At 42.1% G+C, this 26010-nt stretch overlaps 1 protein-coding gene across 1 annotated transcript; it reads right to left on the bottom strand.

The window, feature by feature from the left end:
- Nucleotides 1-12204: 12204 nt before the first annotated feature.
- On the bottom strand, nucleotides 12205-25908 carry SPACA3 (sperm acrosome associated 3). The gene is made up of 4 exons (XM_036768155.1): nucleotides 25737-25908; nucleotides 23145-23303; nucleotides 21409-21487; nucleotides 12205-12271 (listed from the first exon to the last, which is right to left on the bottom strand). Exons 1-4 carry the CDS (start codon nucleotides 25906-25908, stop codon nucleotides 12205-12207), a joined length of 477 nt encoding a protein of 158 aa, XP_036624050.1.
- Nucleotides 25909-26010: the final 102 nt, after the last annotated feature.

The following is a 26010-nucleotide window of genomic DNA, read 5'->3' as shown; positions in this document are numbered from 1 at the left end:
CCTCAGCTCTTCTGGTAGCTCTATGTTCTCTCAGCATCCCCTCTGGCACTGGGTGCTAGAAATGTTTTGAAAGCCTTGACCTCTCTGGAATCTCATCTGGTCAACAACACAACTATTGCCACCCCTAATATGAAAAGGGAGCTTTGTTCTTTCGTCCTTCTCATGACTTACATATAGCTTGACAGAAATACAATCAACCTCCCAAAGTCACCCAAAGCACAGTGTCTGCCTGTCCTGTTAGAGATGGACAGAGATGCAGAAATCTCTTTTTTATGAGATTGCATCCTGAGGAGCTTGTGGGCTGACATTTCACTAGAAGGTCTATTCACTGGCCCTGAAACAAGATTGCTTAAATCTTGGAAATCCAAACCCAGGCTTGTTTGTCCCAGCTTTGTCTGAGTACATAAACCATAGGCTATCTGAGAAGTGTCAGGCCAGATTTCATGCTATGGCATGATGTACCTTATGCCAGGCTAATATGTGTGGACTTCTTATTCTAAGGTGCTCCTTGCACCTGCTCATGATGCAAGAAGAACAATTATGATAACATGGAGAGGGATTCGGGCTATCTGCAAATGTGGATCCAATTCAGAAAAGAAAGTCATTGGGGTTTTTTTTTCAATTGGTATGAGACTCACATTCTGAATCAGTAGTTCTAAAAACAAGGTCTGTGAGAGGCCTCCAAGTATCTTATTAACATTCAAGCATTCAACAATAAGGTACCAGAAGGTAAATTAACGCCAAGCTGAAAAAGCCACTGGGTCTAGGCTAGCTGGTCTAGGCCAGCTGCCTTCCTAGGGAAAGGAACATGGAGCAAGATGGTGAAAAAGGAGAAAGGTGATAGACTGGGAAGAGGGAAGGGGGGAACATCAAAGTGTTATGCCTATCATTCTAGTGTCATTAATTCACTACAAGGCACAATGAAAAAAATCAGCATGCCTTCAAAACTTAATTGGAAAGAAACTCCATTTTGCCAGCTTAATGTAATAAAAAGAGCACTGGAAAAACCACCATGAAAGATGTTCAAACTCTCATTCATGCAGGGCCTAATCATGACTTCCACAAACTGTTGGTGATGTGAGGAGATGGTGGACTACAAGTGCAGAGTGAGACATGTATTGTCAGATATGGCCAATGTGTTTATTTATTTTATGCAGGTGCACTTCTTTGTTGCAAAGGAAGGTTCAACAGTTTGAGGGAAGAATGGATCATTGGAAAGTGCCAGTAATACCACTTCACACCTATCAGATTGGTTAATATGACAGAAAAGGAAAATGATAAATGTTGAAGAAGATGAGGGAAAATCAGAACACTAATGCTTTGTTGGTGGAGTTGTGAACTGATCTAACTGTTCTGGAGAGCAATTTGGACCTATGGCCAAAGGGCTATAAAACTGTGCATACCGTTTGATCCAGCAATATCACTACTAAGTCTGTGTCCCAAAGAGATCATCAAAAAGGGAAAAGGACCTACACGTACAAAAAATGTTTATAGCAGTTCTTTCTGTGGTGGCCAAGAATTGGAAATTGAGAGGACACCCATCAGTTGGGGAATGGCTGAGCAAGTCATAGTGTATGAGTGTAATGGAATACTATTATGCTATAAGAAATGATGAGCAGGTGGATTTCAGAAAAACCTGAAAAGCCTTATATGAACTAATGCTGATTGAAGTAAGCAGAAACAGGAGACCATTGTACACAGTAACAGCAACATTGTGCTATGATCAACTATGATAGGTTTAGCTCTTCTCAGCAATACAATAATCCAAGACAATTCCAAAAGACTCACGATGGAAAATGCTGTCCATATCCAGAGAAAGAACTATGGAGTCTGGATGCAGATCAAAGCGTACTATTTTCACTTTTTTGTCTTTTGTTTTTTTCTTTCTCCTGGTTTTTCCCTTTTGTTCTGATTCTTCTTTCACAACATGACTAATGTGGAAATACGTTTAACATGATGTACATGTATAACCTATATCAGATTGCATGCTGTCTTGGGGAAGGGGGAGAAAGGAGAGGGAGAAAAATTTGGAAATCAAAATCTTGTAGAAATGAATGTTGAAAACTGTCTTTACATGTAGTTGGCAAAAATAAAATACTATTAAGTAGGAAGAAAGAAAAAAGGAAATTGACAGTAATATTTTTAAGGCATCAATAGCTTTTTTAAAAATGCCATATGGGATTTATACCAGGAATGCAGGGCTGGTTCAATATTGGGAAAACTGTTATCATAATTGACCATATCAATAACAAAAATTATATGATTATCTCAATAGGTACAGAAAAGACTTGACAAAATATAATACTCATTCCTATTAAAAATGCTATAAAGCACAGGAATAAATGGAGCTTTCCTTAAAATAATAAATAATACCTATCTAAACCCATTAGCAAGCATTATCTGTAATGGCGATAAGCTAGAAGTCCTCCCAATAAGATCAAGGGTGAAGCAAGGATTCCCATTATCATCACTCTTCAATATCATACTAGAATTACCAGCAATTGCAATAAGAGAAGAAAAAGAAATTGTATAAATAAAAATAGGCAATGAGAAACAAAACTACCACTCTTTGCAGACAATATTATGGTATACTTAGAGAATCCTAAAGAATCAACTAAAAAACAACTAACAACTTCAGCAAAGTTGCACCGTATAAAATAAACTCACATAAATCATCAACATTTCTATATATTACCAACAAAGTCCAGCAGCAAGAGGTAGAAAGAGAAATTCCATTTCAAATAACTGCAGACAATATAAAATACTTAGGATTCTACCTGACAAGATAAACCCAGGAAATATATGTACACAATTGCAAAACACTTTTCACACAAATAAAGTCAGATCTAAACAATTGAGAAATATTAATTGCTCATGAGTACGTTGAGCCAATAAATTTAAATGACAATTCTAACTAAATTAATTTACTTATTCAAGGCCATGCCAATCAAATTACCAAAAAAAACTATTTTCTAGAGCTAGAAAAAATTAATAACTAAATTCATCTGAAAGAACAAGATGTCAAGGACATCAAGAGAATCAATGAAAAGAAATGTGTGAAGGAAGTTGGTCTAACAGTACCAGATCTCAAACAGTATTACAAAGTGGTATTCATTGAAATAATCTGATACTGGCTAAAAAATAGAGAGGTAGATCAGTTGAATAGATTAGCGTCACAATACACAGTAGTAACTGATCATAGTAATATAGTGTTTGATGGACTTAAACATCCAAACTTTTGGGGCAAGAACTCACTATATAACAAAAATTGCTGGGAAAACTGGGAAGCAGCATAGTAGGTATAGACCAATATTTCACACTGTTTACAAAGACAAGGTTAAAATGGGTACATGATTTAGACATAAAGAGTGATGTCTTAAGCAAATTAGGAGAGCGTGGAATAGTTTACCTGTCAGATCTGTGTATAAGGGAAGAATTTATGACCAAACAAGAGACAGAAAGCATTATGGGATAATGTTGGTTACATTTGATATTTGATTACATTAAATTAAAAAAGGTTTTGCATAAACAAAACCAATGCAACCAAAATTGGAAGGAAAGCAAGAAACTGGTGGGAAATTTTCACAGCAAGTTTCTCTGATAAAGGCTTCATTTCCCAAATATAAAGAGAACTGAATCAAATTTATAAAAATATAAGGCATTCCCCAATTAATAAATGGCCAAAGGATACAAACAAGTGGTTTTTTAGAAGATGAAATCAAAGCTATCTATAGTCATATGAAAAATGCCCTAAGTCACTATCGATTAGAGAAATGAAAATTAAAACAACTCTGAGGTACCACCTCACACCTATCAGATTGACTAATATGACAGAAAAAGAAAATGATAAGTGGTGGAAGGGATGTGGGAAAATTGGGACACTAATGTACTATTAGTGGAGTTGTGAACCGATCCAACAAGTCTAAAGAGCAGTTTGAAACTATATCCAAAGGACTTTAAAACTGCGGTCTAGCAACAGCACTACCAGGTCTGTATCCCAAAGAGATCCAAAAAAAAGGGAAAGGACCCATTTGTACACAAATATTTATAGCAACTCTTTTGTAGTGGCAAAGAATTAGAAATTGAGGGGATGCCTATCAATTGGGAAATAGCTGAACTTGTCATGGTATAGGATTGTGATGGAAAACTACTGTGCTATAAGAAATAACAAGCAGGATACTTTTAGAAAAACCTGGAAAGACATGTGAAGTGATGCAATGAGCAGAACCAGGAGAACATCATACATATTAACAGCAACATTGTATGATGATCAAGTGTGGATGTCTTAACTATTCTCAGAAATACAATGATTTAAGACAATTTTGAAGGACTTGAAACAAAAAAAAATGCTATCCACCTCCAGGAAAAGGACCGATGGTGTCTGAATGCAGATCAAAGCATACTTTTTTTAAACCTTTATTTTTCTTGTCTCTTGGAGGCTCAGTCACCCAGCATGATAATCAAAAACTTAGAATTTCAATAGCAGCAGAAAGGGGGGGGGGAAAGTTAATCCTGTATACCACCATGCATATCCCATCCCTTACCTTACACCATATCACGTCTTCCTTCCCCAGAGCATACCTAGGACATCCCAGTTATCCTACCAAAGACTGAGACAATCTTAACTCTTGATGTATCACAAATTCTATTTCCTTCTCTAGAAGCTTCCTGGCCTCTCAGGTTCCCATAGAGATGAAACATTATTGCAGAAGGCCCCATTACAACAATATTATGTGAAACGTCTACTTCCTGGGATTGTTGTGAGGACCAAAGGAGATAACCAATGAAAACTGGCATATAAATGGCAGCTGTTATTAGCATTAGTTCAAAAAGGGCCCTTAGTACTCCTCTATCCCAACCCCTTTATTTTACAGAGGAGGAAATTGTAGACCAGGGATATGAAGTGATTACCCAAGGTTACACCAGTGATTCATTCAATAAGCATCCAACAGCCTACTAATTGTCATGTACCATGCTAGGTCCTGAAGATACAAAGAGACTAACAAAAAATCCTTTACCTTAATTAATTAATTAGAAAGCATTGATTAAGAGCTTACTGTGTGCCTGTATGCCATACACTGTGCTAAGAATTGGGGGTACAAATAGAAAAGTGAGACAGACCCTGCTCTAAAGGAGCTCAAATACCAGTTGGGGAAAGACATACATACAGGAGAGTTCAGCTTCAGGGCTCATGGAAAGCCCTGGTGGTCCTTAGGACTCATCCACAATATTAATTTCAAGACCCAGGGATCCTTAGGATGCACCTTCAAAGCAGGTAGTAAGACATGGTCATCCTTAGGACTCAGCAATAAGACAAGTGGAACCTGTCGTATTACAAGAAATATTGTATTTGGTGACTTCTTGTTTGCTAAAATGGTGTGAGCTATCATATCCACCTCGTGGAGGGACCTGCATCAATTAGCATTGCAATTTATGTTTTACTGGTGATTACTCAAGTGGCCAAGATGGGACTAGTTCCCAGATCTCCCGTCTCCTATTTCTGTGCTCTTTCCAGTACATTATTTTGTTTTCTCAAAAGTACACACAGAAAGAACCATTTGTAAGCAAGGTGCTCAACGTGCCACAGTGAAAAACAAGTCCTGCTGGGCTGTTTCATCTGCTAGATCAGGGAAGAAGAGTAAGAGGGATTCTTTCTCTTTGCCAGAGCCTTGGAGATTAGTCCTTTGAGGAAGTCTCCTGTTCAACCCAGGGACAGCTTGGAAAATGTGGCATAGACTCCTTAATTGTCAGGAGACACCTTCTCTTTGTACTTCATCTTGCAAGTGTGCCCACAATGGGACCCTAAAGGGAATGAAAAAGTAATAGAACATATTTTTGGCTCCATTTTTAGAGGGAAAATGAGTTAAAAAGGATGTAAATCTATAGGCTCCATATGACAGGTAGAATGTCATAGAAAATAGAGAAGTGGCATTAGCCAGAGGAAAACCAGAATTAAATTTCTTACTCTAGCCTACAAGAGAGGCATGACCATCTCTGAGTACCCCAGGCAATTCCCTAAGGCTGTACTGAGTTAAATGAGTTGCCAATCTGTATCAGAGAGGGAGTTTCCGAACACCCCAAAGTCCGCCCCAAAAGAAAGAAATCTGTTATGCCTTCCCCAAAGAAAAGTTCTGGCTCAATTTGTGAGTTAAAAATTATAATCATATTTGGTATCCATTTGGTTCAGAATTCAGAACATTTATGCTGCATTTTATAACTAAGGGCTTAAAATGTTTAAGGTTTAAAGTGGTAGGGGAGGAGTTGTTGACTTCAGTCAAACAACCAGTTAGGGATCAGTACCTGACCAGTCACCACGTGGTTGTTTTCAAAACATTCAAATAGACTGGATTCCAATGAAGTCTATGTCATTTTTCTAACCTGTGTGTGAATTCAGATACAGCCTAAGGGAAACCCAGGGGATAAGGAATTATGGGGTTAGGGGCACAGTTCTAAAGAGTTTAGTCCCAGACTCTGGAATATTGTCCATTTTAGTGGGTGACTCAGAGGATGGTGCAAAGATTAGGTATTTGGTGATCCCAGATTAGCACAGGTTTAAAAATTGTCCCATGCTGTCAGTGGGTTAGAAACATCAGAGATGAAGAGTATTCATTAGGCAGATATAATCAGGGACACAGGAATGTTGACCTAGAAGTAGTTTCAGAAATCAGAATGAACCATAAGCTACCTAAAACTGAGTCAGATGAAAAGTAGGCATAACCTTGGAGGCACTTGTCCAGTTGCAACACTTCGGTAGTACTTCTGAGTGTACCTGCAACCAGTTCTCACGCTATGTTGACTGGTGGTCACTGAGCCCTCATGACCACCAGGGTTCTACATACAGTGGGCTGCTCTCATTTCTCCATTGAAATACCACTTTGGTCCCATCCCAGGCTCATTGAACAGGAATCAATGGGTAGAGGTGAGAGAGGAAAGAAAGCATGTTCTAAATGGAATTCTAGACAATATAAGGAAGGAAGAAGAAAGAAAAGAGGAAAGAGAAAAGCATACTACAACTAAGGTTTTTAAGCTGGTGTCCGTGAATAACCCAATTTCTCCATTTTTTGTCCTTATATTGGTACTCCTTTGACAAAGAGTTTGTATATGTAATAAATGGCTCCTTTAAGGTGCTTCTCTTTTTAGCTCTCAATGATCTTTGTTGAGCCTAATAAGTGATGTGACATATCTGTGCACCTGCTTGTTCTTTTGTTCCTAAGGCTATTTAGTTTATTGGGACATGTAAGATCCTCCGGGATAATAAGACAAGATAAATGGGGACTAGAACAGGATGGAAGTAGGTAAGGGAGAGTGAGAACTTGAAACTATGAACAAAATAAATATATCCATGTGCTTTAAGAAATCAGCTATTGAGCTGAAAATCAAGGTATCAACCAAGGGAAACTTTCCAATTTGCTCTTCCTAATGGAAGTTAGCTGTGAACAATAGGGCTCCTTGAAAACTGAAGACATGAAAAAGACAACCATCAGCAGCACAGCAGGTACAGAGGGGCTGCAATGATATTCGGCAAACTGTTTCTTTGAAGGTGAGGGAAGAGATGGCACAGAAAAACATTGGGATCATGTGGTTTAAAATGGGAAGGAACCTCAGATAATTTGTCCACCTCAAAAAGCATCTATTAAGAACCTCCCAATTGCTAAGTGCTATAGATACAAAGATAAAATGTCAGCAACTTACGTTCTGCTGGGGACTGGAGACAACGTGTACGATATAAGTAAATGCAAAATTCCATGGAATAGCATATGCCGAATAGAAAGGGCAATTTGTTAGTAATAGAGGAGGGATTACAGAGGGCATTGTGGAATGCAGGGATAGTATTTACTGGTCTCTCCTACTTCATGGCCCACTCCAAGGAAAAACTGTATACGTAGAATAGGAAAATCCTCAGAAAGGCCTGGAGATGAGGAGGCAGGCAGAAAGAGAATGATGAAGTCAACTCTTCACCAAAACCCCCAAATACCTCATCCCTTCCTGAAAGATGGGGCACATACAGGGGTGTGCTGAGAAATGTTTAACAACTGGTTCTCTGGAAATGTACACCAACACACTTGTAAGTTTGAACTACATTATTAACATTTTCTCAATTACTTTCTTAAGTCAAGACAATCAGCAAAACAATAAGTCAAGCCCTGATGTGTAGCATTTGCTCATTTCCAGGGTGTAAAAACTCACACTGAAAATTTAACAATCAGCTCAAGCTGACTCCAACACATCCTTGAGCACATGCCATCTAGATACTCCAGAGTTTTCTGACCAGCTGTGGCAGAATCCACAGCCGAGGGTTTGCATCCCAGTTAGGTGCCAGGGGACAGAGGGGCTACAGAGATATGTAAGTCACATATAGCCATCTGGGAAAATGACAAATGCTGTGTGGTTGTTATACAGCCCCCAGCATGCACTTCCTTTGACATTTCATTAGTTTCTGATCAGGGTTCTGCTTATTGAAACACACACACACATACGCACACACACACATACACACACATTCGCACACACACATACACACATACACACACACACACACACACACACACACACACACACACGCACACTAGCCCCTTGACGATGATTCACTGTGATGTACTAGTACCCACTACTCCCAGTCCTGGGCTTCTTCATTGTTGCTCTTCCCATACTGGGCCCTCTGAAGCTAGTTTAGTACCTCATTTGGCAACTTATCACCTTTATAGTTCATTCTTTTTCTTGTAATTCACACTTTTATGGCTCATATTCAAGAGAAATTATGTCTAAGCTAAAGCACATTCAACATTAACATGATACGTTGGTACAAAGGCCACGCACAGCACCATTGCCCATTGAGAATGGAGATGATACCACTGCCATCTGAGAATGGAGATGTGAGGAAACAGGTAGATTACCCAGCAAGGCTCGCCACCTCCCCTCCCCAACTGGGATCACAGAGAGCACAGAAGTTACTCACCTTTGACATGGATAACCCATGTGGTAGAGGAGGGAAAAGCACTGACTCTGGAATCAGAGGAACAGGGTTCAAATCCTGGCTCTGATGCTTGCTACCTATGTGACCAGAGAGTGTAGGCCCCACTGTGAGGAATACCTGGTTTGAAATTCTGTCTCTAACCCTGTATAAGCCATGGGCAAGACACTTACCCTCTCTGAACCTCAGTTTCTTCACCTGTAAAATAAGGGAGTAAAACTAAATGGCCTTTTAGGTCCCTTCTATCTTTAAATATTTGATCCTGTTGCAACAATTGGGGTTTGTATCCCCCACTCCAATTAATGTAAATACAGAAAGTCCATATTTTTATTGACTCAGTCAAATGTATAAACTAGACTTCATTCTACCCCTCTCCTCAGCTTTCAAATTGGGCGTTGGTGCCATCTGCTCCATGGCTTCAGTCAACCCCTCCCCCAGCTCGGTACCCAAAGGACTAGGGTCTCCTGGATCCACATTGGTCTAGGCTTCTGTGTCCACACAGGAGCCTTGGGCTGCTGAAAGTCTCTTTCCCTATTTTCCCTCTCCCCATGCAGGCCCAGGGGGTTTAGGAAGGAGAAAACACTCTATACTCTCCTACCATAACCTGCTCAGATTCTAGTGACCATATGAACAATGTCATAGTGGTGAAGACCATATCATTATGAATCCACTAATTCCAGAACAGGCACAAGAGAGTATCTAGCTTTTGGGCAAAGGCAGAAGAAATCAAGCACTATTGTGTGATAGAGACAGGCTGTCAAAATGGAGAGAAAACAAAAGGTGGATAGACTGCTTTAGCCCAGGGTGCTCCAAGTAGCACACCCCATTATTCTCCCAAATAAAAACTCACAGGCTGATTTCCTCACAGATACTTTCTTCCTAATCTGGCCCAGACATTTGCAGTGTAGAGTCTGGAAATGGGGATGAAGACTAAGTCTCCTCTGAAAAAAGGGAGCCTTTTTGGACCCAGAACTCTCTGGGAATCCAACATAGGTAGTTTCAGTGTCCAGTCCTAACAGAAGTACTCGGAAGCCATCAGCAACGGAGATGATTCAGATAACAGGCCAACAGAATTACAGAGGACTCAGCAGCCTCAGGCTACCCAAGATGGACCTCCCAGTGATGGACGAAAAAGAGCAAATACCATGCACCCATAACCTCAAAATGAGCGGCATTGAATGTGCTAATTCCAACAGAATTCTAGAGCCTTTTTTTCATATAGGCAAAACAGCTCTGCTGGGTGACCAAATCACTTATTTGTGTGGAAATTGTGTAAGCCAAATCAATAAGCAATTATTAAGGGTTTACTTTGGGCCAAGCACCCTACCAAAAACCGGGGATACAAAGGAAGGCAAAATTCATCCCTGCTCTCAAGGAGCTCACATTTGATGGAGGAGAAACATACAAACAATTAGGCAAATACGAGATATATACAAGGAAAACTGGAGATAATCACAAAGGCAAGGTGGGGTGGAGGAGACCCATTTCCTGCTTCCCATATACCTTTCACTTGACTTGGGAAAGATGTCACCCATTTAAATTCTGCTGAAACTGTCTGGGGAGGTGGTGATAGCTCTTTAAATACTTGTAACAAAGCTTGAATCTTTGTGTTATAGAAAGATCTATTTGGAAATGACTCAGAGTTGGTCTGAATAAGTTCTCAAAGCACAGTAAACCACAGCCAGGTATTATTCTGTAAAATGAGATCCTTTACCGATGCTTACTTATGAATGTCTTCTTATTAAATTTGCTACCAATGTACTTATCAGCCAGAGAGCCCTATAGCAAGAGATGCCTCCCTTTCTCCCCTTATATTCTATACATATGAGGACTTTATAGATGGTGAGAAAAACAGGATTCAAACCAAGGTCTCCCAAGTATAGATCCAGTGTGTTTAAATATTTGAAGGGTTCATAGGAACATTTATTCATTCCTGGAAGGGAGCTAAGGGGCCATCTATTCCAACCTCTTTTTTTCACAAATCAGGAAACTGAGACCCAGATAGCATAAGTGATACGTCTAGGATCACATAGATTTGGACAGTGCAGGGATTTGAACCCAGGTCCTTTGACCTGAATTACAATGCCTTTTCCTCTTCCCCACAGTGCTTTGCTCATTCCATACTGCCATGTTGCCCTGCTTCCCTCCACAGTGACAACTACAGACAATATTATGAAATAATCAACATTTATCTTTGGTGCCTCCTCCCTAGCCTTCTCTGAACTCTCATTTTTTCCTTTCACAAGTTTCCTCACACACCCCCTTTGTTGTTGTTTTTGTTGTTATTGTTCAGTCATTTGGTGGGGGGCAGGGGGTTGGCAGAGATACTGGAGTGGTTTGCCGTTTCCTCCTCCAGCTCATTTCACAGATGGGGAAATTGAGGCAAGCTGGGTTAAGTGACTTGCCCAGGGTCACACAGATAGTGTCTGAGGCCAGATTTGAAATCAGGAAGATGAGTCTTCCTGACTCCAGGCCCAGCACTCTATCTACTATGCCACCCAGCCTGCCCCACAACCTTCAATTCTTCTCTCCCAAGGGCTCAAAAACTTTGCCCTTATCCAATATTTCTCCATATTTCCGAGCATGGCAACCACTACTGAGTCATGGACAGAAGTATATCCAGAGTTTATTATTATTTATATCCAAAGTTTATTATTATTTACACAGATCAGGAATCTGTCCACTCTCATCAAGGGGACTTCCAATGCTAGGTTAAGGGATCTGAGCAATGGGTCATTAGTCCATGTTAAAACGTCAAGGGCTTCATGATTTACCCTTACCAGGAGAATTTGTAGTTTAAAAGCAAACTCTAGAGAGAGCAACGCTTAATATCCTGAGATATGAAGCTCTAATGTGGTCATTTCAGGCACAACTAGAGACAAGATGGAAAAACACTTAGTGGAGAGATAGAGGATTTTCCATCTCCCTCATATCACATCTATCCTGCCTACCCACAAAGCCAGTGATATGACTGTATGCTCTTTGATGTTATTCTGTGACCCCTGGAGCTTTCTATGGTCCTCCCTAAGCTTCATCAACACTCTGAAAATCTAGTCATGCACCCTGGGTTCCTCATCAGAGAATGGCCAGGCACTATATGGAGACTAAGTCCTGGAACTATGAATATCTTTAAACAGACTTTATTAGGCAGCTGAAGAATCTGGTGGCAGGGTCTGAAACCACACATCCTGCCCCACCCCACAGAAAGTTGCCTGGTCGATCAGGAGATGCTCCTAAGAGAAACAACCATCAATCCAGATTCCGAGGTCTTTGCCTTGGCAGTTGTTCTTCCAGGTCTCCCTGTAGACGGAAAAAGAAGGGCAAAGGGGGTGGAGACAGACCTCATGCTGGAAAGGGGGAGGGGTATCTCCATGTCCTCTAACTGATGCTTCAAGGAGGGGAAGAAGAAGCATGGGATATCTGCAGGAAAGCCCCAGGACTGCATAAGGATACCATATTTGCAGCTCAGGGCCAGGGGTCCTTGCAATCCAGCCCTGCCCCCAGCTTTTTATCCTCTTTTGGGTTTCTTCCCAGGCCAGTCAGGTTAAGGCAGCCTGAGAACAGAAGGAAGAGGTAAAGGGAATAGGAAATCCCTAAGGCCCACAAAGGGGAGTTGCCAGCCCCAGCTCTCCCCTATCCTGCCATTACCGAATTTTATGTGGATCCACAGAGTCACATCATCACAGATCTAGAATTGGAAGGGCAATCGTATGCCATTGAGTCCAATCTCATTTTACAGATGAGCAAACTGAGTCACAGAAAGGCTAAGAACTTTCCCAAAGTCTCAGAGCTAAGTGTCTGAGGTAAGATTTGAACCCAATTCTTTGTGACTCTGAGTCCCATCCATAGTATCAGACTCCTTTTCTTTCCATCAAGTGCTCTCTACCACTATCCTCCTTAGCTACATCCCTTTCTGTCCCAGGCTGCATAGCAAGGGGGAACTTTATTGTGACTGGAAGTATTCAAACAGAGGCAGGAGAATGGCCACTTGGAGAATGTTGGTCCTGAGTAAGGGAGGGAGCTGGGCTGGAAATCCTCAGAGGTTCTTTCCAGGGCTAGAACCTCATGATTCTCTCATTTGTAGATGTCATCCATGAAAGCCAGCTTGAGGTTCTCTGAGACTGTTTCCTCAGCTCCAAAATGGCAGGATTGGATTTGATAGCCCCTAAGGTCCCTTCTAGCTCTCATTCTAGAATCCTATGATCATAGTGATGGAAGGAAGGGAAGAAGGAAGGAAGGAAGAAAGGAAGGAAGGAAAGGAAGGAGGGAGGGAGGGAGGAAAGAAGGGAGGGAGGAAGGGAGGGAGTGAGGAAGGAAGGAAGGGAGGAAGGAAGGGAGGAAGGAAGGAAGGAAGGAAGGAAAGAAGGAAGGGGAGGAAGGAAGAAAAGGAGGGAGGAAGGAAGGAAGGGAGGGAGGGAGGAAGGAAACACTTATTAAGTACCTACTGTGTGCTAGGCACTATGCCAAGCACTTTATAATTATTATCTCACTTTATCCTCACAATAACCCTAAGAGGTAGGTGCTGTTATTATCCCCATTCTACAAATGAGAAACTGAGACTCACTGAGGTCTAGTCCAGTCTCCCTCCTCTTTTTTTCAGAAACTAAGGTCCAGAGAAGGCAACTAACTAGCTCTAGTAGCATCTAACTCCAGATCCAGACCCCTGTCCTCTGTACTATGCTGCTTGCTGGGTGATTCTGGACAAGTCACCTAGCCTCTCAATACCCCAAGCACCTTCCTTATTAGGAGTTTCCTCCTTGGGGCATTCTCCATTCTCAGCTAAAACAAACAAACAAAAATGCCTCACCAGCCCCAATAAGATAAGTACCTCTCTAACAGGATTCCCCCGTGCATGGAAAGTGTTTAGTAAAGTATGAAGTAACCTATAAATGCCAATACTCATTGTAGCTGTCCTTACACTGCTGTTCTTACTGCAGTCAGATGGAGGATCATAGCCTAGGGAAGCAGATATAAAGGGAAGGGGGCTCCAGTGAAGACACTTGCATAGGAGAGAGCTTCAGTAAAAGGGTTTTTTGAGAGTGAGGCTTGCCCTAGAAGGAGAACGGGCTGCATTGAGAGGAGAGCTGCAGGAATAGGGGCCTCAGGAAGGGATCTACAAGTAGGGAGAGCTCTCAGGAAGCAAACTGAGGTAAGGAGTCTCTAAAGAGAGAGAAGTCCCAGGGAGAAGCTCTCAAAAGGCAGGACAGTCGGTGTGGAGAAAGCTGTAGTAAGGGTATCCAATCCAACCTGTCTGATGGTGCTGGACTTAGTTGGAATCAGGAAAACACAGCTTCAAATCCTGCCTCATGTACTTACTAGTTGTGTGACCCTAGACAAGTCACTTTAACCTTTCTGTGCCTCAGTTTCCTCACCTGTAAATCAAGGAGCTTGGAATCAATGGCCTCTCAAGTTCCTTCCAGCTCTAAAGCCTATGCATACAGAAGCAAGCTGTTTGAAGGAGGGGCTATTGTTGTTTTTTTTTTCCCATCCCTAGGATGTAGCACAGTGCCTGGCATATAGTAAGTACTCAAAGTACACTTGTTGATTGATAGAGTATCTTAACTGAGAAGCCGGGCTACAGTGTATCTGGATAAAGGAAATTGTAGCAAAGGAGATATTTCATAGAGGAGACTATCACAAAGGCATCTCCCCACATACCTAGTGGGATCATCCACCAATCATGACCTGGGGAATGTCCACAGCTTTTCAGGTGAAGGACCAACAGAGGTAGTTGTACAAGGATCTATTCTAGTCTGGGGGATTTATGACTTTCTCTGTGCTGTGTACCCCTTTGGCAGTCTGGTGAAGCCTACAGACTCCTTCTCAGAAAGAGGGTTTTTTCAATGCAAAGAATACATAAGCTCAATTGGTCAATAAGCATTTATTAAGCACCTACTATTTGCCAAGCATTTTGCTGGGTATACAAAAAGAGACAAGGCCTCAAGGAGCTCCCAATCTAATGGGAGAGACAACGAACAAACAAATACACACAACAAGCTACATCTGAGATAAAGAGGAAATAGTGAAGAGAGGGAAGGCACTAGAACTAACAGGGGTTGGGAAAAGCTTTCTGTAGAATTCTGTAGAATTTTAGTCAGGACTTGAAAGAAGCTGGGCAAGCCAAGGTTACATAAGAAATATTGCAATACAGCTATCAAAAATATTTAAACAGGGAGCCAAGATGGCGGCTGGAAAGCAGGGACTTGCATGAGCTCCCCACCACGTCCCTCCAAAAACCTATAAAAAATGGCTCTGAACAAATTCTAGAACTGCAGAACCCACAAAATATCAGAGGGAAGCAGGGATCCAGCCCAGGACATCCTGGATGGTCGCTGGATGAGGTCTATCGTGCACGGAGTGGAGGGGAGCATAGTTCAGCGTGGGAGGCAGCAGGACCAGCCAGACCAGGAGCCGGGCAGAACAGGCCCTAGCACCCTGAATCAGTGAGCTGTGGCAGTTACCGGACTTCTCAACCCACAAACACCAAAGACAACAGAGAAGGTTAGTGGGAAAAGCTGTGGGGGACAGAGTTCTCTGTTCAGCCACTGCCCCAGGGGCAGCGGGGGAGGTGCAGCTACAGAGCTACAGCTACAGTTACTTCTGGCCCCAGGCCCACGTGCTGGGAAGAATTAAGTGGCGGATCAGAGCAGGAGTGAAGAGCCTGCTGAAGATTTGTGTCAGCTCCGGGTTGGTGGTTCTTGAGGAAGGAGGAGTGCTGGGGTGCCAGAGCTGGCTATATAGAAACAGCTCTGAAATCAATGGCACATCCCCTCAAGCTTGGAACAAAGTACTCTTTGCTCTACAAGCAGTCATACCCTGATGAAAAACTCAAGGGTCAAGTAAGTTGGCTGGGAACATGGCCAGGCAGCGAAAACGCACCCAGATTCAGTCTCAGACTTTGGAATCTTTCTTTGGTGACAAAGAAGACCAAAACATATGGCCTGAAGAAGTCAACAAAGTTCAAGAGCCTACACCAAAAGCCTCCAAGAAAAACATGAACTGGTCTCAGGCCATGGAAGAGCTCAAAAAGGAGGTGGAAAAGCAAGTTAGAGAAGTAGAGGAAAAATTGGGATGAGAAATGAGAATGATGCAAGAAAACCATGAAAAACAAGTCAACGACTTGCTAAAGGAGACCCAAAAAAATACTGAAAAAATATTGAAGAAAACAATATTTTAAAAAATAGACTAACTCAAATGGCAAAAGAGCTCCAAAAAGCCAATGAGGGGAAGAATGCTTTGAAAGGCAGAATTAGCCAAATGGGAAAGGAGGTCCAAAAGACCATTGAAGAAAATACTACCTTAAAAATTAGATTGGAGCAAGTGGAAGCTAGTGACTTGATGAGAAATCAAGATATTATAAAACAGAACCAAAGGAATGAAAAAATGGAAGACAATGTCAAATATCTCATTGGAAAAACCACTGACCTAGAAAATAGATACAGGACAGATAATTTAAAAATTATTGGACTACCTGAAAGCCATGATCAAAAAAAGAGCCTAGATATCATCTTTCAAGAAATTATCAAGGAGAATTGCCCTCATATTCTAGAGCCAGAGGGTAAAATAGAAATTGAAAGAATCCACAGATCGCCTCCTCAAATAGATCCCAAAAAGAAAACTCCTAGGAACATTGTTGCCAAATTCCAGAGGTCCCAGGTCAAGGAGAAAATACTGCAAGCGGCCAGAAAGAAACAATTTGAATATTGTGAAAAACAATCAGGATAACGCAGGATCTGGCAGCTTCCACATTAAGGGACCAAAGGGCTTGGAATACGATATTCCGGAGGTCAATGGAGCTAGGATTAAAACCAAGAATCATCTACCCAGCAAAACTTAGTATCATGCTCCAAGGCAAAATATGGATTTTCAATAAAATAGAGAACTTTCAAGCTTTCTCAGTGAAAAGACCAGAGCTGAATAGATGATTTGACTTTCAAACACAACCATCAAGATAAGCATGAAAAGGTAAACAAGAAAGAGAAATCATAAGGGACTTACTAAAGTTGTTTTGTTTACATTCCTACATAGAAAGATGATGTGTATGATTCATGAGACCTCAATATCACAGTAGCTGAAAGGAATATGCATATATATATATATATATATATGTGTGTGTGTGTGTGTGTGTGTGTGTGTGTGTATACATATATATACATATGTGTGTGTCTATGTATGTATATATGTAGGTATACACACACACACACACACACACACACACACACAAAGGGCACAGGGTGAGTTGAATGTTGAATATGAAGGGATGATATCTAAAAAATAATATCATATTAAGGGATGAGAGAGGAATATATTGAGAGAGGGAGAAAGGGAGAGATAGAATGGGGTAAATTATCTCACATAAAAGTGGCAAGAAAAAGTGGTTCTGTAGGAAGGGAAGAGGGGGCAGGTGAGGGGGAATGAGTAAATCTTGCTGTCATTGGATTTGACCTGAGGAGGGAATACCATACACACTCAATTGGGTATCTTACCCCACAGGAAAGAAGGAGGAAAAAGATAAAAAAGGGAGGATGATAGAAGGGAGGGCAGATGGGGAGAGGAGGTAATCAAAAACAAACACTTTCAAAAAGGGACAGGGTCGAGGGAGCAAATTCAATAAAGGCGGATAGGTTAGGAAGGAGCAAAACATAGTTAATCTTTCACAACATGAGTATTGTGGAAGGGTTTTACATAATGATACGCATGTGGCCTATGTTGAATTGCTTGCCTTCTTAGGGAGGGTGGATAGGGAGGGAAGAGGGGAGAGAATTTGGAACTCAAAGTTTTAAAGACAGACATTCAAAAACAACAACAAAAAAAAGTTTTTGCATGCAACTAGGAAATAAGATACACAGGCAATGGGGCATAGAAATTTATCTTGCCCTATAAGAGAAGAAGGGAAAGGGGGATGGGAGGGGAGTGCGGTGACAGAAGGGAGGGCTGACTGAGGAACGGGGCAACCAGAATATATGCCATCTTGGAGTGGGGGGAGGGTAGAAATGGGGGAAAAATTTGTAATTCAAACTTTTGTGAAAATCAATGCTGAAAACTAAATATATTAAATAAATTTTTAAAAATTAATGTTTGTTGAATTGACTTAAAAAAATATTTAAACAAATATACAGACCCAAGGCTAAGAATTCCTGCTCTTGTTCTGAGCCCAGCCTGCCCCCCTAGGTTCTCCAGCAGATCTTCACGCTCTGAACAGCAGCCAGAGCATTCTCCTTCCCCCGCTCTCCCACCTAGGGCTAAGAGAAAACCTGGCTAAAGAGGAGAATCCAAGTGAAGAGCAAAGAGAGGGGTTTCCCTCATCTCCAACAGAGAAGGTTTGTAGAGTGAACCAAGCTGAACACAGATAACTTCTGTCAGAAATGTAAGAAAGGTCACATGAAGTTGTATCTACGTTCCGTCCAGCCCAAGACTTTGTCCCTGACAAGGACAGGAAGCCACAAGTGATGGAAAGGCATGATCATTCCCCTCTGACATCAGCCACAATACATTATCACTTCCAGATTCATGGAATTAAAGAATCTCAGTGTTAGAAAGGACCCCAGGGACCATCTAGTCTAACTTGAACCTGGACAAGAATACTCTCCACTCTACCACATTATCAGCACAGGGTCATTCAGCCTTGGCTTCAAGACTGCTAATGATGGGGGAACTCACTAAGTCCTAGGGTAGTCTATTCCCTCAATGGATGGGGTTCATTGTCAGTTTTATCATTATTTAAAACAGAAACCAAAGCCTCCCTTTGAGAAGGGTGGGTGGAGAAGACCACACACACACACACACACACACACACACACACACACATGCCCTACATGAGCAATACGTACCCTATTCTTACATCAAACCTAGATTTGCCTCTTCAACTTTAACCAATTTTTTTAACATTCTACAAATACTTATTATTTATATAATAATGTTAATGTACTAAGTGGCAACCACATGGGGAAAAGCAGAGACTGGAGCTGTATTATCATTTACTAATACAGATCAGCACCTTGTCTGCTTAGAGTCTTAGGAAGCTGCCTAGAGCACTGAGAGGCTGTGACTTACCCAGGGTCACACAGCCACTCTGTGTCAGAGGGAGGACTCAAACCTAGGTTTTCCTGGCTTTGAGGCCAGCTCCTTAGCTACTGTAACATGCTGCTTCTTCTCTATCAACTATTATAACTAAAGTACAGCTGTCAAAATAACCTTGTTCCCTTAACTGGATATTTACACATCAGTCATGAGCACAGTGTATATCTTGCATGCAAGAGAAGCTTAATAAATGTTTTGGGTTGCTTTAAAGAGAATTTGTGAAGCCATGAATTTCTTAAGCCCCCTTTTGAACCTACATACATTTTCTGGCTCAACCACCACTTGCTGGTAATGAGCTGCCTACATTTGCCACCTGCTGTGTAAAGTAATGTTGTATTTTTTCCTTTGATTATCCTTAAAACTGCCTCTTTCAAGCTTGGAAGGGAACCCCTTAACCCTAGGGTTCTTTGATTGGTGAATGGGTTCAGGGCCAATTATAGGGAAGGGCCAAGAGTGCTATTTGGCCTGGGTCTCAAAGGGGAACCTCCAATTTAGCGGATAAAGAATCATCACCACTCAACTAGGTGACAAGAGCTTTGGAATGGGCTCATCAGGCTTATTCTAAACTCTGTGTGATTGTACAGAAGTCAAATTTGGCTTCAAACATGCATGCAAGTGTTGGGCTCTTTGGACCCCATCTGCATGGCCAGTTGATGGGATAGATTGGGCCTCAAAGATCTGTATTCCTATGAGCCTTATAGCCAGAAGGGGCTCAGAAATAGTTATCTCACAGATGAGGAAAATGAGTCTCAAAGAGATCATTCACACAATTAAGTGGTGGCAGAGTTAGAAGGTGGATACAGGTGGCCATTTATTTGGGCAGCAGTCTCCAAGAACCATTTCCCGTATCCTTGGTTTATTGTTGTTGTTTGTGCTAGGTAACAGGTGGGAAACATGGCCACATTTGGCCCACAACCCTCTTTGCATGGAGCCCGGATCAGATTAAAATATAGTTTCTATCTGATTTTGATGTATTGATGTATTTTTTTAAATTTTTAAGAGAGATAAACAAGTATGGTTTTCTAAGTCAATAGGCTTCCCACAGGGATCTTTATGTACAGTTTAGTGACCACCATTTCTAATTGAGTTTGACACCACTGGTATGGATCAGTGATTTCGTCAGCACGGGGAATTCCTGACATGGAAGCTCTCTCTGCAAATACAGACCACTCAGTGATTCCTCTGTCACTTGTAGTACTATGGTGTTGCCCAGGGCACTGAGGGGTCAAGGAACTTGACCGTAGTCACACCGCCCATATACATCAGAGTCAGGATTTAATCCTTGGTCTTCAGGAATCCTAAGACTATCCCTCTATCTATTTCACCATGTTGACCCTTATACTTTGGGCTCTCTCCTCTTTTTTCCTTCTCCTCCCTCTGTCCCCCTCCTCCCCCTCCTCCTCCTCCTTCTCTCCCTCTCTCTCTCTCTCTCTCTCTCTCTCTCTCTCTCCCACATACACACACACACACACACATTTAGAGCTGGGAGGGACCTTATAAGTGATTGAGTCCAAACCCCCTCCTTTTGCATATGAGGAAACTGAGACCCAGAGAGGCAGCTAGGTCTACCGGTGAATTGAATACTGCACTTATAGTGCTGAACTCAAATCTGGCCTTAAACATTTACTAGCTGTGTGACCCTGGGCAGGTCCCTTAACCTCTGCCTGCCTCAGTTTCCTGATCTGCAAAATGGGGATAATAGTACCTACATCACACAGTTGATGTGAGGATAAAATGAGATGATCTTTATAAAATGCTTTGCAAGCCTTCAAGCACTCTATAAATGTTAGGCGTGATGATGGTGATGGTGATGGTGATGGTGATGGTGATGGTGATGGTGATGGTGATGGTGATGATGATGGTGATGGTGCTGGTGATGGTGATGGTGATGGTGCTGGTGATGATGATGATGATGATGATGATGTAACTTTCCTAGAATTATATAGCTAGCAAGTTTCTGAGTCAAGATTTGAACTCAAGCCTTCCTTACTCCAAATCTAGCCCTCTATCCACTGTCATGTTGCCTCTTGTAATCTAAGTGGCTTGTTCTGAAATGGGCAACCTCTCATATACACAAGAACAGCAAATGGACACTGCCATACCAGTACTGACCACTAGAGTTCCCATCTCCCATTCATCCCCTTCCTTCGTTCCACCTGCGATCTCTGCCTGAAAGAAAGCCTTCTCTGTAGCCCCAGTTCATTTGTCTTCTTTTCCAATTCTCCTAGGAATTTTTTCTTTTACAAAGAACTCTACAAATTTGACTTCCCTTGCCTAAGTGACTGGTGATTTGGGGGTCAGAGCACCAGCCCACCACCCTAAGGTGTCAGGTGTTCCTCTGTCCAAGGGACACTTACCAGCTTGCTAGACCCTGGGGCTGCCTCGCAATCCTCATGGCACAGGCAATATCATCCTTTAAGTCAGTGTTCAGCAAGTCTGGTGGGTGGGAGGCAGAAAAGCAAAACAAAGGCAATGAGGATCTGGATGGGAACTGGGAGACCAGCTTCTCATTGTCTCTGTCTGTATTTATGTCCCTGTCTCTCTGTCTCTGTCTCTCTTTATACATATCTGTCTCTCTGTCGCTGTCTTTCTTTGTACATATCTCTGACTCTGTCTCTAATTTTGTCTCTGTATCTCTCTGTGGTTATTTCTCTATGTGTGTCTCTCTGACTTCTCTGTCTCTCTCATTCTACACACACATACACACACACACACACACACAGACACACACACACACACACACACACTTGGACTTTGAGTCCAAATCATTGGCCAGTCATCAGCCAGTATGTGGGTGGGGGTGAGAAGATAAGTGATAACACTGGACTAAAAGTCAGGCTGTCTGGGTTCTAGCCCTGGTTTTGCCCACAAATAGTGGCATGGAATTAAGCAGCTCAATCTTCCTCTCTAGGCCTAATTTCCTACTGTTTAAAGGGAGGTGGGGTTGAGCTAGTTGATCTCTGAGTTCTCTTCCAGGTTTGAAATTCTATGGTCCTATGATTCCTCCCGCAACTTATCTCCATGTGCCACTTAGGTCACTTTAGAAACTGATGTTGGTTTATTGGAGGGGAAGCAGGAGAGAATAGGGGAGTACCCGTCAACCTAAATGAAGTGCCAAGAGAGGCTCATGATATCTCATCAAGCCATAAGTCAAGATTGCAAGGAACCTTTGAGATCATCTAGTCCAACTCTCTCATGTTGTACAGGAGGAAACTGAGTCTCAGAGAGAGAAAGTGACTTGACCAGGAAGGGGAAAGGCTATGATTCAAACCCAGATCTTCTGTCACCAAAATTGCAGCTCTTTCTGCTCTACCTGGTGCCCTTCTCTTCTCCTAATCCACCAATGTACTAACAGAGACCCACTCCCTCTCAGAGATGCCACAGGTTGATCTGAAACTCTAAACTTGAATATGAAAAAGTCTTCTCCTCTTTTGCGTTATTACTCTTCTACCCCTACCAAACACTTCATCCATATTTCTTCTTTTCCATCCTGTAGAGGTAGGAGCAGGGAGATTAAAAAGATGGGAGAGGCAGCATGGTATAGTGGATAGAGAGCAGATCTTGAAGTAAAAAAACACTGGGTTCAAGTCTCACTTCTGACACATATAGGCTGGGTGACCCTGGACAAATCATTAAACTTTTATATTCCCCCAAGACCATAAGTAGCAGAGAAGGGAGGATTTCTGCATTGGTAGAGGAAATTTCCCGATTGGGAGTTCCTCAAACAGGTGGAACAATGGGTTTGGCCAAAAAGAAAAGGAACAGGAGATGATGCTGAATAAATAGGAATGGGGTATGGGGTACCTTCATCATTTCCTGCTCTACTCCCTCCACTCCTGTTTTTTGTCTTCTTCCACTAGAATGTAAGCTCCTTGAGGACAGGGATCATTTCTCGTTTTGCTTATATTTATATCCCCAGTGCTTAGCACAGTGCTTGGCACATAATAATAGGATAAAGGTAGAGGCTTTGGTGTAGGTTTGGGAAATCAAATGAAATTGAAACTGGGAAAAAGATAGTACCAAGGACAGGGACTGGGGGAGGCAAAGGAGAGATTCTGAGAAACCGGCCAGTGGGCGCTGTCAAGGTCCATACCATTGCATTGAATCTTGCATTTGTTGACCATAGGAGTGTGGTAGTCATTACACCAAAGACGGCTGTTGATCTGAAAGATACCACTGTCGGTGCTCCTATCAGCTTCATAGACCAAGGATGCTGTATTGAAGCCACTGGCATAGTAAGCCAAGCAAACCCCTACGAGTAAGAAAAGACAAAGCAACAGGTCTCAAGGGATGAGATAGAGAGAAGTGAGCCAGCCCCGTGCTGGGAGAGAGCCACCGTGGACAAAAGATGGCAGCCTGGCCAGCCTTTAGGGGAGTAGGAGATGAAATGTGGTCAGGCCAAATTGACTCTCTCACATACATCACTCCATTTTCCATCTGTAAGGGGGTTCCCCTCCCAAAAAAATGAGGTACACTCCCTCTTCAACTGGACAGAAAATTGTTAATATGACAGAAATTGTTAATACCAAATGTAATATAGACTGCCACTCCTTTACGTGATTCTTACAATGTCAGAATTTTAGTCGTGTCCTTATATTGCTACTCTTAAAATATATACTCTTGATTAGGTTGAGCTGAACCACACCCTAGGTTCTCCCACCCAGGGATTTTGCCTTGTGGGGGAGCCCAGTTCAAGCGGGATCTCAGCTCCTAGTGTCTTTGCCCACTTTTAATTGACATTAGTGGCCTGAAGGGCAAAATGACCAGAATGAAGTGGCTTTCCAGGCCCAGATTGCCAAGGGCCAGACCCTGCCTCCCCCTCCACCTTTCCTCCTAAAGGTATAGGAAGCTTTTGCATAGATCTTGGAGTTGGGAAGTCCAGAGTGGCAGGTTTGCTACCCTGTTGATTCAATTAAAGATGCTTTATTCTTAAACTCACGGCTTTGATTTATTTCATGACTTAACAAGCTCCACCTCTTGGAATACCTTATTTTTTTTCAAAACTCAGTATAAGACCTTTCCTGATCCCCACAACTATTAGTGCCACTCCCCAAAATTACCTTGTAATATATGTGTGTGTGTGTGTGTGTGTGTGTGCAAAATTACCTTGTAATACATATATATATATATATATATGTATATGTATATATATGTATGTACGTATGTATGTATATATTGTCTACCTTGACTGAATATAAACTTCTTGGGAGAGGAGAACACTTTGTTTTTATCTCTGTTCCAATCACTTACCACAGTGCATGGCACATAGTAACAACTTGATAAAAAAATTATTGATTGGGATGGGGGTGGGAGGAACATCCAACTAGCCATATGGCCTTCTCAACCTGGTGGAATATCTTTCTGTAAGCCTTGCCCCTTTCTCCCATTGCTGAGTTCCTCCTGGGACATCCATTTTGTGGAGGGCCCCAGGCCAGCCTTCATTTCCCTCCTGGAACTCTTCCTGACTTCTGGACTTCAAAATCATTCCCCAATACCAGGACTTTGATCATTTCCTGCTCCCCACTACCTACCACCCCCAACTCTTTTTTACTTTCCCTTTTGTGCTGTGTCTTCTTCCATTAGAATATAATTTCCTTTTTTTCTTCTTATATTTGCATTCCCAGTGCTTGGCACATAATTAGTGCTCAGTAAATCATTGTTTCCTTCCTTCCTCCTTAAACATTTTTTGTGTCATGGACACCTTGGGCAGTCAGCTAAGTGAAACCTAGAACCCTTTCTCAGAATCAGGTTTTTAAATACATAAACTAAAATATATAGGATTACAGAAAAACCAATTATTTTGAAATACGACTATAAAATATATTTTAAAAAATAAGTTTGTGGCATCCAGATTAAGAGTCTTTGGGCTAAATGATATACAAAGTGCCTTCAAGCTCTGAATTATATGATTATTTTCAAAAGAAGTCCCTTATGGAAAAAGGAAATCCGGAGGGAATATGGGGAAGCTGAAATAGGCTGAAGTATGTGGGGCTTCAGGGCAGGAGACATAACACAGAAATGACCATAATGAAAATTAGGCAGTGTATGAAAGGGTTCAGACCTCATGGCCTGAGAATTTCAAAGAGGAAGGTATCGTCTTTCTGTAGCTGGGGGAATGAGGGAAGGCCACTTTGGATCTGGGCCTGAAAGCTAGGTCAGGACCATGGATAGAGGTCAAAGCAATTGTGTAGCTCCAGGGTACCCAGCTTGGGGAGAGAAGGCAAGAAGTAAAAAGTTCTACATTTGGAGTCAGAACTAAGTACATTTCCCAGCTCAGAGGCTTACTAGCTATATAACCTTGGGCAAGTCACTTAGTGTCTCTAAGCCTCAGTTTCCTCATTTATAAAATGAAGGTTTGAGACCACATGGTCTCCAAAGTCCTTTCCAGCTCTGCATCTACAATCCTATGATCCTACTTCCCTTCTCTAGGACTCAGTTTCCCCTTCTGTATAAGTGAGAAGGTTGGACTTGCTGATCTCTAAGATGCCTCTAAGATGCTGACTTCAAGGCCAAGCTGGTCACACATTCAGCTGACATGTAGCATGGCAGCCTGGGATTTCTCATCCCCAAATCAGAAAGGCTCTTAATAAAAGTCAGTAAGAAGAAAGGAGGGGGATGAACAAATGAATCCTAATGTCTGGAGGTGGGGGGGGGGGAGGTGGAGGAAGTAACAGAGGGAGCTTACAGTCAGCTAGGTTATATCCCCGATAGCCATCAAGCCCATTTTGTTGAAACAGATGGGCAATTTCACACCGACTGTAGATTTCAGCTTCACTGGAGGCAAGAAAGCTGCTGATCAGAGAAAGAATTGCAAGGACGCTGTTCCTTGGCAGGTACAACCAGGCCCTGGTCTCCATTCAGATGGGTCCCTGGAGGCCCTGAGGTAGATCTGGGCTCAGGGCCGTGATTTGAGATGAGAGGCCACTCTTTGGCCTGTCCCAAACTTGCTGTTGTTAATT

Source organism: Trichosurus vulpecula, chromosome 7, assembly GCF_011100635.1.
Source record: "Trichosurus vulpecula isolate mTriVul1 chromosome 7, mTriVul1.pri, whole genome shotgun sequence".
Classification (NCBI taxonomy): domain Eukaryota; kingdom Metazoa; phylum Chordata; class Mammalia; order Diprotodontia; family Phalangeridae; genus Trichosurus; species Trichosurus vulpecula.
This window is presented reverse-complemented; position numbering and strand designations above follow the sequence as displayed.

Bases quoted from the DNA above. Each gene is read 5' to 3' on its own strand.
- SPACA3 (XM_036768155.1), bottom strand. From the start codon at position 25,908: ATGGAGACCAGGGCCTGGTTGTACCTGCCAAGGAACAGCGTCCTTGCA. The intron at 23,304-25,736 runs GTAAGCTCCCTC...TCTTACTCGTAG, and splicing joins GGGATATAACCTAGCTGACT to GGGTTTGCTTGGCTTACTAT. The intron at 21,488-23,144 runs GTATGGACCTTG...CCCACCCACCAG, and splicing joins ATGCAAGATTCAATGCAATG to ACTTGCTGAACACTGACTTA.